Genomic DNA, 17,908 nt, shown 5'->3' on the forward strand with positions numbered 1-17,908 from the left:
GTGGTAACTGCTAACAGAGCTAAACAAATCTGAGGTTCAGATTGAGTCACTGAAACTGGTTCCAAAGACTTGGAGGAACAGACTTTACACAATTTTTTGTCACTTCAACCCTTACTATTTCCTCTGCTTTGAAAGAGAAGATGTAACAGTGAAAACACATTTTCATATTTTAACTTGTTTGACATCCTTTCAGTATTTTTAAGATACACATCCTGTGCATGAAAAACAATAAATAGGTTAGTGTGAATGCAGACTAGAAAACGTCAATGACCTACAAATACCGTTAACAAGAAACTGTTTTTCATCCGTAGATGATTCTTGTCAGTGACCCACCTGGAAGATTTTCTCAGATTACCACATTTTGCACAGACTACACAGCTTTCTTGGATTCAGTCCAGATCTAGAGAACTAATTCACTCCTTTTATGAAAAAATGCCATTTTTACACAGACATAGCAGAGAATGGAAAGAAGCCTTAGGAGTTAAAAGTTTTTTTATGCAGCTGAATTGAAACATACCAGAAGTAAATTAAGTTCAGTGATGAAGAGCATTTTAAAGCATCCTAGCAATTCCACAGGAAGCTGGATTCAGTGTCTCATGAAGCTTCCAATCCAACTGTAGCTTTGGAAAAGCCAGATTTATTATCACATTAGCTCACGTTATTTTAATATATTTGGTAACTCTGCTGGAACACAGATCCTGCTTATTGCTTTGGAACATACAACACTATCATTGAAACCTAGCTGCTTGTCTACAGTTCTTAGTAGCCAAAATTAAAGAGAACAAATAGAGGGCAGTAGGAACAAAGGCACATGGTTAATTTCTAAAAGTATTTACAGGGTACTTGAACATTTATTTCTATCTACTAGAAACTCATTCATCTTGAATACAAAAAGACAAGACTACTGAAACACGTTAAAGATCATCCCAAACAGATGTTCTCAAGCGATATGAGAATCTTTTACACCATTAAATTATTTCTGGAATTAAGTTTCTCAGTTTCAATACAGAATTTCTCAATATTACAGGAATAATCAATTTATGAACTTTAAGAACTGTGATACTTTAGTGCAATCCTCTTCAAAGCTTGAAGCTGGCACAGTTAAGGCAGTCTACTAACAGCATCTTAAAATTCAGCACACAGTGTTTAATCATTGAGGTGCCTTGTGGTGCTCTTCTTGGAGAGCTGTTTTCTGAAACCCTTACCCATACTGTCATCCTTCTAGCTGATACAGTCTTAAACACAGCATCTTTAAACACTGCAGTTCTCACAGTGTTTTGTGGTTTTTTTTGGAAGTGGGAAGGAAGGAGGAGCCTAACATCAAGCTGTTAGCTCCATAAGCAACTCTGCAGGATGGTTAACATCCGGGAGTTGAGGTGGAGCTTTACTGTTTGTTGTGCTAACTTTTATGGGCTGCCAACAAGATACTTCTAAAATAACACCCATTACACTGAAACTTCTGAGCACTCTATAAATCCTGGTACCGTCTTCTGTACTCCACTGATAGTGTTTCAACATAGTCTGTTGCCAAAAGCAAACTAATTTTCCTTGGGTGGGTTGTTTTGGGGTTTTTTTTGCCACTGAAGTTCATTGATGTACAAGTTCAAAATAAAAAAAAAACCCCAAACCTTTCTGAACAAATCAACCAGACTTTTTAGGAGGACTTAATCTCATTCTAATTTTTTCCTACAGACTTGAACTAGTCATTTTGAAACTATTAACCTCAACTATAGCAAAAGATTTTACTCCAGTAGTATGGAAATGGTTTCCATTAAACTTCAATAAGGTTATGCCTTATTCAAAGGTGACTAGTGCTGCCTATCAACAGCTGACAGGTTGGGGCACCAGAACTGACTAAAGTGTTATAAAATTCCACAGAAGATAAAAAAATAAAAAATAACTGCATAGTATGTGATCCCTTTTATTCACCAAGCTGCCCATGTATATCCTAGGTGGAAGACAGCAGCACCGCCGTTCAGCCTTCAGATCCGTTCAGCGCTTACTATAACATCTTTCCATCTTGCTCGTTGTCATCTCTCTTCAAAGGAGAGTTACAGAAACAGGAAGGAAAAAAATAAGAGAAAACAGAATAGCATTTTCAGACATCAATATTCCTCAAATTTTTTGTTTGAAATATCGAAGTAAATTTATTTATGATGAAAGTCATCAGAAGACCACTCTCCTGGATTTAAAATATTTTGTTTTTTTTCTTTGGAAAAAAAAAAGAAAAGGAAAAAAAGAAAACTGATACACATTACTAAAACCACAGATGCTGTGGCTTTCCCACCTGCCCCTCTCTCCTTACATATGTCCATACCGATGACAGAGTCAGTTCAAAAAAAGTCTAATCACTATCTAAATTAACAGGGTTGTAGTCAGGGTCATCCTCTTCGTCCTCCAACTCTAAATCATCCATTTCTTGGAATAAAGATTCATCAACCTCCACGCTGTTTCCAGCTGCAAAGAACAGAAAAATAATTTATATTAATGCAAAGTAGGAAAATAGTACCTGAACAACAAAATACACAACAGTTTTTCCATATTCATTCTTCAATGTAGGCAGCTGTTAACTTACTTGGCTTTTCATAGATCAAATAGATATGAAAAAGAAAATGCCACATTTTACCTTTTTACAGCTAAAGTGAAGCTTTTTTCCCCTCATACCAAAACCCAGTCAAGAGAAATGTCATGCAGGACCTCAGAATCCATTGGGAGAATGAAGTTAACATTTATAGTTCCCAGAAGGAAATATTCTTTCTCTCAGGTACTGTCAAAGTAGGAGCTCAGGACCACACAGCTGGAATAGTTACAACTATCACAGCCACAGAAACACACAGGATGTATAAAAAAATACCCCTACACACAATTTATACGCCTATGTACATACATTTGCTCTCAGATTTAAGTTTTAAAAGCAAGATGAAGCTTTGCATGCTTCACATTTTCTTCTGAAAGAGATAATGCTGAGCTAAGGACAAAACTTGAGGACTACTGCTATTTTATTTGTGTGTATCAATAGCGACATCTTCTGGCCACTGAGCAAGGTTCTGTTCTTTCAATGGATTTGAAAAGAGCCTTTATAACCATTTCCATCTAAAACAAAATGCCAATATCCTGTTCAAGCTGTGAAAATTAGTATTACTTATCACACGGTATTGTAATATTAAATTGAAGTTGCATTTATGACAGAACGTGAACAGCAAACAGCAATAGGGACAGGAGATTTTAATCAGCAACAGGATTAAAAGTTAATACATTAATCCCAAATCGTTTGGGCACAGAGCCCAAATTAAGAGGTCTGTTACTCTCTTGAGACAGCCAAATGTTCCATCAACAACCCATCTTCCCTTCAGGCATTTTGGAGGAAGACAAGGTTAAATTATGTCCTCTAACTAAAAGAAACACAACTTCCCCATTACTGCTCCTTCAAGTTTATATTCACTGATGTTCATAAACAACTTTTTTAAAATTGTAACTTGTACATTTATTTGATTTACCTCCAACAGACTTTCCAAGTTTAACGTCTTTTGGCACAGACTTACAAAATTTTCAGGCCAGATATTTTCAGTAAGGCAACAGACAAATCTGCACAAAAACATGAGGAGGAACTGGACTGCACAGAGGCAAATAGTATTTAATTTAACCTGCAAGATGTTTACTATTGGTGTTGAGGTCCAGAGAGGAGACAGAACTTCAAGATCTGTGCCTGAAATCAGGGGTAAGTAAGAAGGTTGGCTACTAGAAAAAAAGAAAAATCAGGGTTTGGTTGTGGATTTTTTTTTTGTTTTTGCTTTGCTTGTTTTTTGTTTTGCGTCCAGTCCAAATACTTCTCTTGCTTCTGTTCAAGTAAGATCAACTCAAGCTCAAAACCGCAAATAAAAACGCTTTATTATCTTGAACATGTTCTGTTTGTTTTTGAAAGAAGTTTAAATCACTTCTGTTCAATCTGCAAAACAGTACCTCTTCGAAAGTTCTTCCAACATACCAGTGATACTGAGGGGTAAGATGTTAAGTCAGAAATATAATACAGATTTTGCTTAGGAATTATGACCTATTTTAAGCCACTGCCTTACAGTTGTGGAAACAAACAGAAATTTACCTTCCTCCAGGAACTGGATGTCAGACGTGTCAAGGTTGTGATCCATTTCAAACAGTTGTTTACCTAGAAATAAAATAAAAATAATATATAAACAAGTAGAATTCTGAAATAGCTATAAACCTAAGGCAACAATAGTTAGCATATGTATTTTAGGCTTTTCAAATTAACCAATTTGAGCTTTTTTTTTTTTAGCTGCTCATTTCTAGAAGTTCCCCATTCTGATTTTTTGACTGTTCATCCAGGATTCTTCCATGCCAACAGGTTCCCTCCTCTTACATGTGAAATGGGACACTGTTTCTTATAGTCGCTTTAATTTTACTAAGGCTTTAATAATAGAAGGTGGGAAAATTTACATCATACTGCCCCACAGCCTTTGCTCAGTCATTATTGCTTTCGTCCTCATCTTGCATTCCACAAGAAATCCTCTCTGGGAACTGGAAAAGAAGTTAGTTGCCTCCTCCACCTTTTTCCATATATCCTCCCCATTCGAAAAGCAACTTGGATCTGCACACAAATCGCCAGCTCCTACACACACATATACATGAAGGAAATATCACACAAGGCAAAGTGACGCTTTTCTAATTGGGAGGCAGGGGAAGACAAGCTCAGGACTCTTTCCACATGAAGTACCCACTTTCTTATCTACATTTGCATTGCTTATGCAAGTTTCCACCAAAACAAGCGCTTAGTGTTCGTAGCAAAACATTTGAAGACACCTTTTACTTCTATTGAGGTTACGCTCATGACACCTGAGAGCAAGCCTGTTTTTAGTTTTGTAAAGAGGAGCTTCTATAAACTAGACTTGCACAGAGAAAAACAGACACAGCATGCTAACAATAATTTTAAGAACAGGAAAACTAGAAGCCTGATTTCTACTATCTCAACTTTGCAGATTCCAAAAAGCATTCCTTTCAGAGGGGAATCAAGTGTGTCCTCTGCCCTGTACAGCTCTCCATGAAACTTACTACCATTAAAATTTCCATCCCTCTGTCAAATTTCATCAAAACTAGACAGAAGTTTCAAAAGCCTTCAGAATCAAGAAGAGAAGACAAGACAACATTGGTTGTGCTTTCTCAAGTAATCAGCTCAAAAGTACATCCAAAACCACAGGAGAACCAGTCCAAAGCTAAGCCATGGACACTGTAGAGGAGGATGACAAAGATTTAATTCTTACCTACATAAGGTAAAAACTCTCATAAGAAAAGTAATTTCCTCCACATTTTGCCCACTGGATACAGAGTTTGCTTTGTGCTGGACAAACTGTGATCTGCAAAACACAGAGCCCAAGACCACTGCTATGCCAAGCTTTTCTCCAAAATATCAGAGCATTCTCACTAGTCATCGTAAGCTTGTTATATGCAGCAGCCAGCCTCTATATTCCTTTGGTCCAGCAACAGCATCCCAAACTCCTACATGTGCTTGAGTAACCTGAAGTCACGGTACAATCCAGCGCAGTAAAGGCCAAATCAATAAACTGCCTGATGTAGATTCTTTTTGTTGCTTAACAAACCACAACTATTTCTGCCAGAACAATGCTTGTCAGCAGCAGCTCCAAGGGGCATACTGTCTGGCACAAAACTCGAGAATCTTAAACACACAGTTTTGGAACCTTAATGATTTCAGTAGAAGTCTCAAATCTATTAGCTTTGTATTTCATCCAACATAAGCATCTTTCAGTGTAAAAATTACTTTTAGGCTTGTCATTATAATCTGGTAACACTGTAAAAACTTCAGGACCAGTTTTAAATCCTACCGCTTAATTTATTTTTGCCCGCTTGTTCTTCTTCTTTCATTTTTTTCCTTTTTATTTCTAGGAGTTCTGCATCAAACTTCGCTTTCCAATTTAGGAAATTCTCAATGGTAACAGGAGTGCCATGAAAACGTTGCTGCAAGAACAGAAAACAAGGCTGCAAACACAACTGGCAAAGCTATGAGTGAAGATGAGCATTCTCTTAATTATTTAAATTACAACATTCCAGAAGCACTGCTTGCTGTGAAGTACTCCAATAAATTAATCCTAGCCCTGAGAATATACAAATAACACTTTCTTACTGTTTTCTGTCATGGGACTCTCCCTTCAGAGAGCTGTACCAAGGTGAAAATTCATATGGAAAACCCCTGCATACTACTTTTGGACTTACAGTGCAATAGTTAGCAACACACCACTAACACAAGTTATCTGTAAGTAGGCAGCACTTCTTATAAACTCCTGAGTGCAATCTACACTGAAATATTTTCCATTAAAATACACTAACCCTTCTACCTTGTTGAGACAGAAAAAAGGATTATTTTTTTCCAGCTATTTTTCTGCCATTTTCAGAAATAATGAACCCGCCAAGTCTCACCACCCTCTAGTTATTTCTGAGGAAAAGTGAAGACCCAGTATTTACACTTTTCACAGCACATTCCACGAATGGAAAAGCTATTCCACAGTGTCTGGTTGAACGGACACGTTCAGGAAGGACAATGCAGGTCTTGAAGACTGGCCTCACTGCTTCCACCCTACCCACTCAGTCTATGAAAGAAGAGGGACTTTCTCAGAACATGCAGCCATTGTGTAGCATGCCATATTCTAGCCCTTTTTGCTCCCCATCACCTCTTTCCTCTTCAAACAAGAAACTGGCTATAGCAACTTAGATTTTATTTCAGAAAAATCTCTGCCCCTGCCTTAGGGAGTAATGCTAGAAGGGATGGCAAACACGCAGTACATATCTGGAGAGACCGCTTTAGAAAACGAGGGGAAAAAATAAAATTAGTGCACTAAAGAATCTTCTAGTCCTTAAGTTTTAATTATATCAACTTTGGGACAGAAGTTCCTCTCTCAGTGCAACCGAGAATTGCTCCTGCATCAACCCCACACATTTAAAAAAGCACGAAATTTTTAGTTGAAAAGATTATTTTACATACTTTCTCTTCTTCTTCTGCTTCTCTTTCTTTCTGTTTCTTTTCCTCTTCTCTTCGTGTTTTTATTTGATCCACTATTTCATTTAATTTCTCCTGTACTGCTGAGACTAGAGTGAAGATCATTACCATTCCTAAATTTTCTTCTGCCTACAACAAAAGAAGGCAACCTCAAATAGAAGGAGAACCGCAAACCTTCAGCAGATGAATGCATAAACATGTTTTAAAAGCATTATGTGCAAATGCAGATAACACAGCCGAGGCACTCTGCACCAGTCTCAAAAGCCCACTGTAAAATTCAAGTCAACTAGCCAGTTATTCCAGTTAAATGGTTGTGCGGCAAACACCAATGATAATCTCTGTCTTCAGGTTTTCAACATACTATAGACATCAAAAAGGCATTTTCATGAATAAAACAAAACCTTTAGTAGGAACACAACTACCAAGATTTGAGTATCATAAATCTTAAGAGACAACAGTCACTCAGAACCTCTTTCTCCTGAAACAGCATATTTCTTAATCTCATTACACACCCCTTTGAAGTGGGACAGCTTCCCAGGAAAACCAAAAAGCATCAGTTGACGGAAGGAAGGTTATACGAAGTAAACTGAAAAGAAAGAATGTCTACTGAACATATTACGTCAATTTTAAGACAGGGAGGACTTGTCAAGAATTCGTGAAATCAAAGAAGTGTTTCCTTCTCATTCCTTTACAATGCACTCTCACTGATCCCAAAGGCTGAAGAGATATTCCACCTTCCCCCACAAATAGTTGTGTTATTGAAAAGAATCAAGAATCAATGTAGCATTTTTTAATCTTTCCTAGTAAAACTGAAGTGACTTATTTCCACAAATACTACATATGAGTTAAACAAATTCACCCTAAGCCAGAGGGGAAGCCCTACAGCACTTCCATTTCTTTATTGTACCTTTGCACCCTAAACTAGTCCTGTATTTTACCTCATTAACATAATTTACCTCAATAATGTCATTTACCAAACTCAAACCTCAAAGTTAGTCTCTGCTGTATGGAGTATGTTTCAAATCAGTAGCACGTACCTCAGAAAACAACTGACTTGAGAGAGAAATTCTGACTAAAACGTGAAATATCACTAAAAAGTGATATCAAGCTGATTTATTTCATTTTCCTTACCTGTTGTTCTAGTAGCTTTATTATGTCCGTAACATCACTATCGTCAAGATTCTCCTGTGAGACAATTTCATAAAGTGGAGTTTCATCAGGATATTTTTCTCTATAGGTAAATTTAAGGGTTGTTTGGACAGCTACAAGATAAAAACCACATATTCTTATGGTGATAACTTTATAAAACTTTAATTGTGTACTTTTTGATTGCATTAGTAGCCTAAATGTTTTAAAATATAAAAAATCTTGTCTCAAAGGAACAGTCATCTTACACAGATAGTAAAACTACACGAACAGATTTAAATATAATGCAAGAGTTCTGAAAAATTAAGATAATGCAGTTTACCCTTACAGAAACTATTATGGGCTATTAATGTCTGAAAGGTCTTTGGAAAGACTGGAAAACCTTCTGTGGTATGGTGGCTACTGGAGCAGTAATCTCTTTTCCCTCACATCCCACTTAAAGCTGGAGAAAATGAGGAAGCACCCTAACAAAAGATCTAGAATCTCAGCATACTAATGCATTAAATTCTTTGTGCCTGTCTGGAGTATCAACCTCTGTGTTGGGTACCAGGGCTCCACATAAATCATATGAAAAGGACAAAACGTCCCGTGCAAGTTAATAAGCAGAAAACCACCTAAGGAGAACGCACTCCACCTGAAGCCATCCAGAGCTAGGATAACATGGAAACAAGGCAAAAATGAATTGAGATCCCTTCATGCATCCTGCCAGAATACCAGGGAGAAGCCTTCCTTCTGTTCCTCAAGGCTCACAGTTCTGGCATCCCAGCAGTCTCTTCAACACAGACACCAGCTCGGAGCAGGACTTGCTCCTTTAAAACCGAAGGAGACGGCAGCAGTTTCTTCCTTCTGATACAGTAACCTAGAACAGCAGCTCTCAAACTTACTTGGAGCAAGGCTTTCTTACAACAAGGCCATTCAACCACTGGTACCCAACAAATACAAAGGGACTTGGACCCACAGCTCTTTGTTCTGGAACTGTTCCTTAAGGGCTCCATATTCACAATACAGAGATTCAACTCTCCCATGTGGCTGGTATATATATACGGTTGCTAGAAAAAACACACCTCACAACATGGCTGCAAGCTACTACAGGGACGGTAACAATCCATTCTTTTTGAAGCTACACTGCAAAGCATATGAGATTCAGCATGTCAGAAAGTAGCCACGGTGAGAGTGCAACATTTCTGTAAATTAAACACAGAGCACCAGAATCCTTCAACTACATTTTCTGAGGAATGTTTGCTGGATCAGGCTCCTCAGAGGACTTAAGTGGAAGTATACATAGTTGTTGGCAATAGAATTAGGCTAACACAGAAACTCCTTCTATATAAGTTTAAGACATGATCCACTTACTTTCATCATTTTCTCCTGCTTCAGATGTCACAGTGATCGTGAAAGTCGTTGGCTTTTCTGACAATACTGTTCAAAGAAAAAAAAAAAAAGACAAACAGATATTCCTTAAAGCAGACAACTACTTCTCCATGTCATTAAAAGTGAACTTCTCAAGAACTAATGAAGCAAGGATGCTCTAGATACAGTGCTAAGGACTTTTTTAGCCTATTAATACAAACCTTTTCAATGAACAGCTATTTTCCATATATGTTTGGAGTGTGCTTTGAATGAGAGCATATAACATCAACAATACCAAAAAGTTTCTCTTCTGGGAAGTTTTCTCAATCGGAAGTTTCACTTTTCCAAAAAGTGCAAACCTACCTACCATCAAATGACTTATGTTAGCACACTAAATGCACACAGAAAGCTCCCAAAGCTAATTTGCTTTATTGCGCTAGGCATGTGTGACGAGCATCCAGCGCACTCTTGACCCTGGACTATTTTTACAGGCTGTCTGCACCTATTTCTATATTTAGGACAGCTTAAAATAACAAATGCTTCTTTAAAACAGAAAAAAGGAATACACAGTGCTTTCCTTCAAAAACGTACTACCCAAGTAACGTACTAGAATGAAATTGCATGAACAAGGCAGCTAGAAGACAGACAACAAGCGCCTCTATAGACACGTACAAAATGCAAGCCCTGTGATCTAAAGTTTCACTGACTAGAAACTTCATTGCACAATTGTGGGTTACAGACCATATCCTCAAATAAAGACTGCACTGTATCACGGTTATAACCTATACCCAATTAGTACATACGCTCTAACAGTATTAACTGAATTTTGCCCAATTGCTAAGGTTCTACTATAGTCTTTTTTCCTTCTTTTGAGCGTAAGAGCATTATGCGAATGAACAATAACTCAGAGCAAGCAACAGAGGCTGCATGAAAGTATATTAATTCTATATCAGTATCAGTGATACAGCATCCCTAGCTACCAGAGATCAATTCATATACCTTTAACATAAAACTGAAGAGCCTAAAAGATGTTCAGATTAAAACAATGGGCAAATGTCTTTGCGATGAAGTTGCTGCCAACTTCAGTTGATACTGTGGGATCTGTAAGATACTGTGGAACTTCAGGCAGAGTAGATACCATGCTGTCAGGAAAGAGAAAATGCACATTTATATTTTTTTTTTTTACCATTAAAATTCTTTGGCTACTGAGCACCACAAGTCACCTTGGATCAGCCAGTACAGTAAATACGCTTCATTGTTTGATGGTAACTAGGAATTCCTGGAAATCTGATGAACCAAGACATCCACCATATGAAAGCTTTAGCGAAATAACACGCCGCACCTAGGAGTTAAAGATTGCCTTTAAGCAGCCCACAGCTGGGATACAGGGATGGATGGGAGCCCACGCTGGGCTGCTGTACCAGGGCGTGAAACGCCGTCTTGGGCGGCGTTTCACGCCCTGGTACAGCAGCCCACCGGCCATCACAGCCTTCCCTGAGGGAAAATCAAGAAAAAAAAATGACCAAAACCAACCAACCCGAAGGAGAGGCCCGAAGGAGCCCGGGCGGCCCAGGCCCCGGCGGGGCCTCCCCCTCTTCCCTCACACCGGCGGGCCCCACCGCCGCTCACCCGTGAAGGAGTCCGGGTAGATGGACTCCAGGGCCTCCAGCTCGTTCCGCTGCTCCTCGCTGTAGTCGGTCATCGCCGCCACCGCCACGACCCGCCGCCACCAAGGGCCATGGGCCGCCCGCCCTGCTCCGCGCCTGCGCGCTCCCCATCCGCCATCGGCTAGGCATGCCTGGCACCCCGATCGGCGGTGGATGCCTTTGGGCTGAAGAGGGAGGAAGAGCGCGCGGCCATAATGTGGGCGGCCACATTGGTGCGGGCGGGTCCGCGTGAGGTAGAGCGAGATTGTGAGGGGATAAGTAATTAGCCTTAATGATTTTTGGCTGTCGTCGCAAAGAGTGGTCAACCGTGGTGTTCTCTGGTCACTTAATGCTAGTACTTACTGCTTGGCGTTCAGCTCTGGGCAGAAAATACTTGCTGTGTTTACCCGCCAGTACCAGACGTGAGAGAAAACCCCCGTCATCGTCATCTACACCAGATCTCTGGCTTCTCCCCCCAGCCTGGAAATAGCCGTGTTGTGAATAGGTGAGGTAGTCAGCCTCTGTTCCCGAGACTCCTGACTTCCCACCTGCAGAGACATTTCTTAAACACCTCCAGGGATGGTGACTCAACTACCTCCCTGGGCAGGCTGTTCAGTGCCTGACCGCTCTTTCAGTAAAGTAATTCTTTCTAATCTAAACCTCCCCTGCCACAACTTCAGACCATTTCCTCTGGTCCTGTCATTATTTACTTGGGAGAAGAGGCCAACACCCACCTCTCTACAGCCTCCTTTCAGGTAGTTGTAGAGGGCAATGAGGTCTCCCCTCAGCCTCCTCTTCTCCAAGCTAAACATGCCCAGCTCCTTCAGACTCTCCTCATATGACCTGGTCTCCAGAGCCCTCACCAGCCTGGTGGCTCTCCTCTGGACATGCTCCAGCACTTCTATGTCCCTCTTGTACAGAGCAGCCCAGAACTGAACACAGGACTCGAGGTGAGGCCTCACCAGTGCTGAGTACTGAGGCACCATCACTTCCCTGCTCCTGCTGGCCATGCTATTCCTGATACGAGCCACAATGCTGTTGGCTGCCTTGGCCACACTGCTGGCTTATGTTAAGCTGGCCATCCACCAGCACCCCCAGGTCCTTTTCTGCCGGGCAGCTTTCCAGCCACTCTTCCCCAAGCCCGTAGCGTTGCTTGGGGTTGTTGTGACCGAAATGCAGGACCTGCCACTTGGCTTTATTAAACCTCATACAGTTGGCCTTGGCCCATCGATCCAGCCTGTCCAGGTCCGTCTGTAGAGCCTTCCTACCCTCAAGCAGATCAACACTCCCACCTAGCTTGGTGTCATCTGCAAACTTACTGAGGGTGCGCTCAATCCCCTCATCCAGATCATTGATAAAGATATCTAAAGAGGCGGCCTTCAGAGTTCCTGTAAAAAGTGCTTTGCTGTCAGGCTGGTATTCACTGTTCAGTCAATCTTCCACTGGAAATTTATAGGGATCAGCAAACCGAAAGGGACCCAAAACTGTTGCTGTAGGGATGGCATAATGGCAATGGAGGCAACTGAATGCCATTTCAGGCTGAAATTGGAAGTTCATTTGAGGCAGATGGAAAAAAGCACCTGCAGACTTTTCAGGAAGGGTGTGCAGTGATTTCAGAAGTCCCATCTCATAGGCAGCTTCATTATATAAATGCAGACTGGGATTCATCAAAGCGAGTAATGTTGGGAGCCTCCATACTTGGGGGTTACCTGCAACGATGGATTTAAACCTGTTGAGGGTTAAACAACAGTAGACCCTGATGGGTACTTGGTACAGAGTAGTTTTAAGGTGCATCAGTTTCCTGGGCTTACAGCCAGCACATTTCCCTTAGGTGCATTTTACAAGCTAATAGTTAGTTTCCAGAAAAACTTTTACCGTGGCCATAAAGACAGTCATTTTCACTTCAAGTGAGCAAACTGCAATTCTAAATTGATTTTGGATAAGATGACTCAGGTTTTAGCAGGCACAGTTAAATTGTTCAGTACAGACTCATTGATTTTTCTGTAATCATGAATTCTTGTGAAAGCTATGCCTTCACTACTAATGCATGATGTGTTTCAGGGAGCAGAGGAGTGCAGGGAAATAAGTCACCTATAGTGCTACAGCTGTATTTAGTATTATAGATTAATGTATGCTAGCAGGTGATAGTTTATTTGTACAGTGGTGGGCTGACTTCATACTGACAGATACAGCTAGTACTTCCACTCAGTATTTTAAATTATAAACTATATATATATATAAAAAAAAAGAAGGACAAATAGTAATTGGGACAAAATTGGAAAACATAAAGTTTGATTTAAAAGTTAGTTTAGCAAGAAGTTAAAAGAATTTGACAGCTCTTAACTGCAAATATTGCATCATTTTTGTAGTGGTGCTGTAAAACAAGGGAAGAAGTAGAAAGAACCCACACAGAATAAACAGCAGCTATTTTTTTTGCCATTTGGATCCAGGCATCAACATAGGAGGTTTTTCCCAAAACTTTCAGATACACAAATCAGTGGCATGTATTCCAGATTACACATAGTGTTCATCTTAATTAAATAAAAAAGACAAAACAACCCACAAAGATTTTTAGAGCTTGTATCTACCCATAGAGATAGTTCGCTTCCCAAGGAGCACATATAAACAGTGCAGTTGTATTAACTGAAAGGTTAGGATTCAGATGACATACATATGTGGGAATTTGTAAGAATTTGTTTAGTGATATAAAACATGCACTAATTCTCCAGTTATTCAGCATATACATCATTTGCATTTGCTAAAGTGCTTGCTTTTGTTTAGAAGTTTAAATGTTCAAGACAAAACACATCTAATGAGATCTTACTTCTGGCACCTGCATTTTCTAGTAATATGTACTAAATAATTACATTTTTCCACATCAACACTCTGGGGTTATTTATTAAAAGCAGATCCTATAATCTAGCATATGGCTTTGTAGCATGCACACATACATGTGTACATGGCAAGGCAATACAGGAAGCATTAGGAAAAACTATGGTATGCATTTTTTCTAAAAGGAATAGGAGACTAATGTTGCTATTGCTTTCAGACAGAATACTTTTGAATTCAAGTTTCCACAAGTGTTTGTTCATGCAGCTGCTACATGTTGCACCCCCCATCCTGTGCCACTCAGTGGGCATGTTATCTCTTTAGCAGAACTGAAAGTTCTCTCATCACTGTATCTAGACTTAGCCTTTGTTGGTGAAGTTTCCCCATATGTCTCTTCTGCGCTGCTGTAGCCACAGATTTAGCTTATAGTTAGCTTAGTATATTTTAGTCACGTAATAGAAGATATGGAAGAAGTAAAATAAGGCATTTCTGCTAGGGGTCACTGAAAGAAAGCTGGACATCTGCTCTTGCTCTGCATAGAACAGACTGACCCATAGGATCCAATCAAACTCTAGCTGTTAATTTTTAAAGTTTTTAATGGGAGGAAAGAAAAAGCGTTTGGGAATAACTTTATCTCCTGGTACATACTCATCCTTTTTGCACAATTATTAGAAAGCAGAGGGCTGCAGCTTGAAACAGCCCACCCTAATCCAGACATAGACCATCGCATCACACAGGAGTCAGATGCCATCAGGAAAGGTGTCTGTAAGTGTGTGGTAAAGGACTACATTAACAAGATGTACTTGCTCGTGTACTTTTATATCAATGTAGTAAGGCATCAGAAAGTTCCAGAGCAGCTCAGATCTGATGTGGAGCTAGATGCATTCCTGCTTTTCTGCAAGGTGTTGGTGGTGGCTTGGGCCCTCAGAGCTGCGTTCTCATCACAGGGTCTTCATCAGTCTTCAGGAATTTTCCATTTACAGACTCCTTGAGTGCCCAGTCATGGAGGAGGCTGTAGTCGTAGTGCTCCTCATCCACTCGTTTTAGAAAGGCCAGTCCAGAAATAGCTTGCCACTCTCTGAGAGATGGGATACGGATTTCCTTTACATTTTCACTCCCTGGGACAAAGCCAAAGAACTTCCTTACGTGCTGCATGGCGTAGAGCCTGGAGTGCTGGTCTGTTGCTTCGTCAAAGAGCTCCTGCTCATTATGGACATAGCTGCTCCAATATCTGAAATGTAGAAAGCTGAGTGGGGAGAAACAGCTTGCCAGGCAGTAAGACAGGAAGACAGTGATGACTACCACAGCAATCAGAAGCCAGCCAGCCACCTTCAAAGAAAAAGAAAAGAAAAAACCAAACCTGTTGCAGCTGAATATACTGACAGTGGTAACTTCTGAGCATCAGAAAATCCGTAAGACAATCTTTACTTACTTTTCCTGAATAAGGTTAACAAGGTATAACACTGATAAGGGTCTGTTGCTATCAAACCCAGTCCCTGCTTACTTGTCCTGGTTTCTGCTGGGAAAGAGTTAATTGTCTTTCTAGTGATTGCTGTGAAAGGAATGTCAGTAATGTGTGTTGGTTTAGTTGTTGCTAAGCAATGTTTATACTTTTCAAGGCCTCTTTTTAGCTTCCCATAGAAACTGAGAAGGAGCCTAGACAGAACAACAGAATGGCTAATGGAATATTCCATATTGAATAGATGTCATCCTCAATATATAATTGGGGGTTGGCCAGGGGGGTGGGGAATCTACAATAACTGCTCGGGAAGGTGGTGAGAGTGACTTGTATCATTATTATTATTTTTCCTCTTCTGTTATTGTTCTATTAAACTGTCTTGATATCAACCCACGGGTTTTTTTCCTTTCCCTTTCCCCTCTTTTGCTGCCTCTTCTCCCTATCCGGGGGGGGGGTGGGGGGGGTGGGGGTGGGGGGGGGAGTGGGGAGGAAGGGGAAGAACTGCACGAGCAGCTGCGTGGTCCTAGCTGCCAGCTGGGGTTAAACCACGACACTACTGGAGGTAGCCATGTAGCAAAGTCACTTCTTTCTGTCAAGTTTAAGGAAGTTCTGTTGTATAATTTGTATAATTTGTTAAGGATTTTGCCTCCACAACTATTATTGTGAGAAGAGAAGCCTAGTGTAGGTTATAGCCTGTTTAAAAACAATTTTCTCTGAAGTGACAACTTAATGTTCCCCCTATTATTTACCCAGTATGTAAGCTTTTAGAATTGAATCTGATCTAAACCCAAGATTTTAATTTGGTTCATGCAGAGCTCTTGCAGCCTGGGCCCATTAGTCACATATTTCTTATACTTGAATGAAGAAATTTCATACGCTCCCTGGCTCTTGAGCTTCCATTTGTCTTACTTGATGGTACTTTTCAAGATACTGAGCAAGGAAGAATATATCCTCCAGTAACAGGTAACAAACAGGACAACCACACATAGTAATTCATATACGTAAAGCTCACTTCCACTTACAGGAACAAAGCAGGCTTCAAAACACAGAGATTTGGCACTCAAGGCAGAAGATACTGACCCTGTTTTATCCTAACACTGCCTGCTGAATTAACACTAGTTCTCATCATTAGACCCACAGGCAACAGAAGCAACGAGTTACTCACTTGTGACTGGTATCGGAGTAGGAGAATCACTTCATCTCTTGCTCGGGTCAGCTCTGGAGGAACTAACTGACTGCACGGAAATGCAGCCAGTATCCTTCTGCGTTCACTAGCAGTAACATTAGGATCAGCTCCATAATAATGCACAGAGACATACTCACTCATGGCACAGACATAATAGGAGCCATTTATCAGGGTGACTGCTAGCCACGTTATTGGAGCAACCAGGGCTCTCCCAGTGATGCTGCACAAGACAAAGCAAATCAGTTTGCAATGCAGTAACCGGTTTGGCGTAGTCTCTTTCTGAAGAGGAGACCTTTTGCCAGTAACCAGCCTCCAAGTCTGGTTATTCAAGGCATAGCCAACAACCAGAAGGATCAGTGCAGGAACTCCTAGGAAAGCCAGCCCATAGATAAGGTTCTGTCCAACATGACAGGGACAGCTGAATGTAAAAAAAGAGAATAGCTGCTGCCCACCAATTGTCAATATTGCAATTATAGCATTAGCAATAATAACCTCTTTGCCTTTTAGAAAAGTTAACCACTTTGGAAGCAAAGTCATGTTAGGTCTTACTCTTTATCAGATGCTTTTGCTTTAAGTCACTATTAGCTTTTAGTTATATTTAACTAATGCTAATGGCAGAGTAGAACAGAAAAACTCCCAAAGCTTAAAGAAAACCCAAAGAAATCCACAAACAGAAACACCTCCCCCACACACTAGTCTTTCTGCTTCCACTAATTTTTGATTCTACTCCACAACAGCTAAAAGCTTGTTTGCTAGCTTTAAATATACTTACAAACATCCAATCATGTGTTTTAATTGATTCAATAATTTATCACAGCCGTTCTGGAACATTTAGCTTTTAGGCAATTGTGAGCTCTGCCACCCCCTTACTAATTGTCTGAAAGTAACAATAAATTCTCCCTACCTTTTGGGTGACATGCAATGCTATCAAACTGATGATTACCCTGTCAGGGTTAATTGGCAAGCTGTTTCCTAATCAATTGTAATTAGCAGAGGTATGGCGTGTGGCTAGGGGAAAAAAAAAAAAAAAAGAGAAAAAAAAAGCAAGCAAAGCAAGCCTTGTCAATTGGACTGATTATAAAAAAATGAAGCATTTAAAATGCTTCAACATTAAAATAAAATCGGGAAAGATTCCATAAGTTGCACAAAGTTTGGAATCCCAATTCTGTTCATGTTTAATGTCAGTTGTTGTTCTGAGGCATGAAGATTTTAGTGTTTCACCTGTAGGTGGCAAGAAGCTAGCATGTCTCTCTTCCTGACCATGTTGAATG

The 17,908-nt window shown here is 40.2% G+C and overlaps 2 protein-coding genes across 5 annotated transcripts; both read right to left on the reverse strand.

The window, feature by feature from the left end:
- Positions 1 to 831: 831 nt before the first annotated feature.
- Positions 832 to 11,305, reverse strand: RWDD1 (RWD domain containing 1). 4 transcript variants are annotated; one of them, XM_054196262.1, is made up of 9 exons: positions 11,147 to 11,260; positions 10,741 to 10,859; positions 10,517 to 10,659; positions 9,521 to 9,586; positions 8,153 to 8,206; positions 7,007 to 7,150; positions 5,853 to 5,985; positions 4,100 to 4,162; positions 832 to 2,457 (listed from the first exon to the last, which is right to left on the reverse strand). In XM_054196262.1, exons 4-9 carry the CDS (start codon positions 9,527 to 9,529, stop codon positions 2,345 to 2,347), a joined length of 516 nt encoding a protein of 171 aa, XP_054052237.1. In that variant the 5' UTR covers positions 9,530 to 9,586; positions 10,517 to 10,659; positions 10,741 to 10,859; positions 11,147 to 11,260; the 3' UTR covers positions 832 to 2,344. The 4 variants fall into 4 exon arrangements, with proteins under 4 accessions (XP_054052237.1, XP_054052236.1, XP_054052234.1 ...); XM_054196261.1 differs by lacking the exon at positions 10,741 to 10,859 and having other exon boundaries at positions 11,147 to 11,275; XM_054196259.1 differs by lacking the exons at positions 10,517 to 10,659; positions 10,741 to 10,859 and having other exon boundaries at positions 8,153 to 8,283; positions 11,147 to 11,305.
- Positions 11,306 to 14,854: 3,549 nt separating this feature from the next.
- On the reverse strand, positions 14,855 to 17,174 carry CALHM4 (calcium homeostasis modulator family member 4). The gene is made up of 2 exons (XM_054197197.1): positions 16,617 to 17,174; positions 14,855 to 15,321 (listed from the first exon to the last, which is right to left on the reverse strand). Exons 1-2 carry the CDS (start codon positions 17,172 to 17,174, stop codon positions 14,917 to 14,919), a joined length of 963 nt encoding a protein of 320 aa, XP_054053172.1. The 3' UTR covers positions 14,855 to 14,916.
- Between the last annotated feature and the right edge of the window lie 734 nt (positions 17,175 to 17,908).

The sequence above is a fragment of the Rissa tridactyla genome, chromosome 3 (genome assembly GCF_028500815.1).
Source record: "Rissa tridactyla isolate bRisTri1 chromosome 3, bRisTri1.patW.cur.20221130, whole genome shotgun sequence".
NCBI classification, from domain to species: domain Eukaryota; kingdom Metazoa; phylum Chordata; class Aves; order Charadriiformes; family Laridae; genus Rissa; species Rissa tridactyla.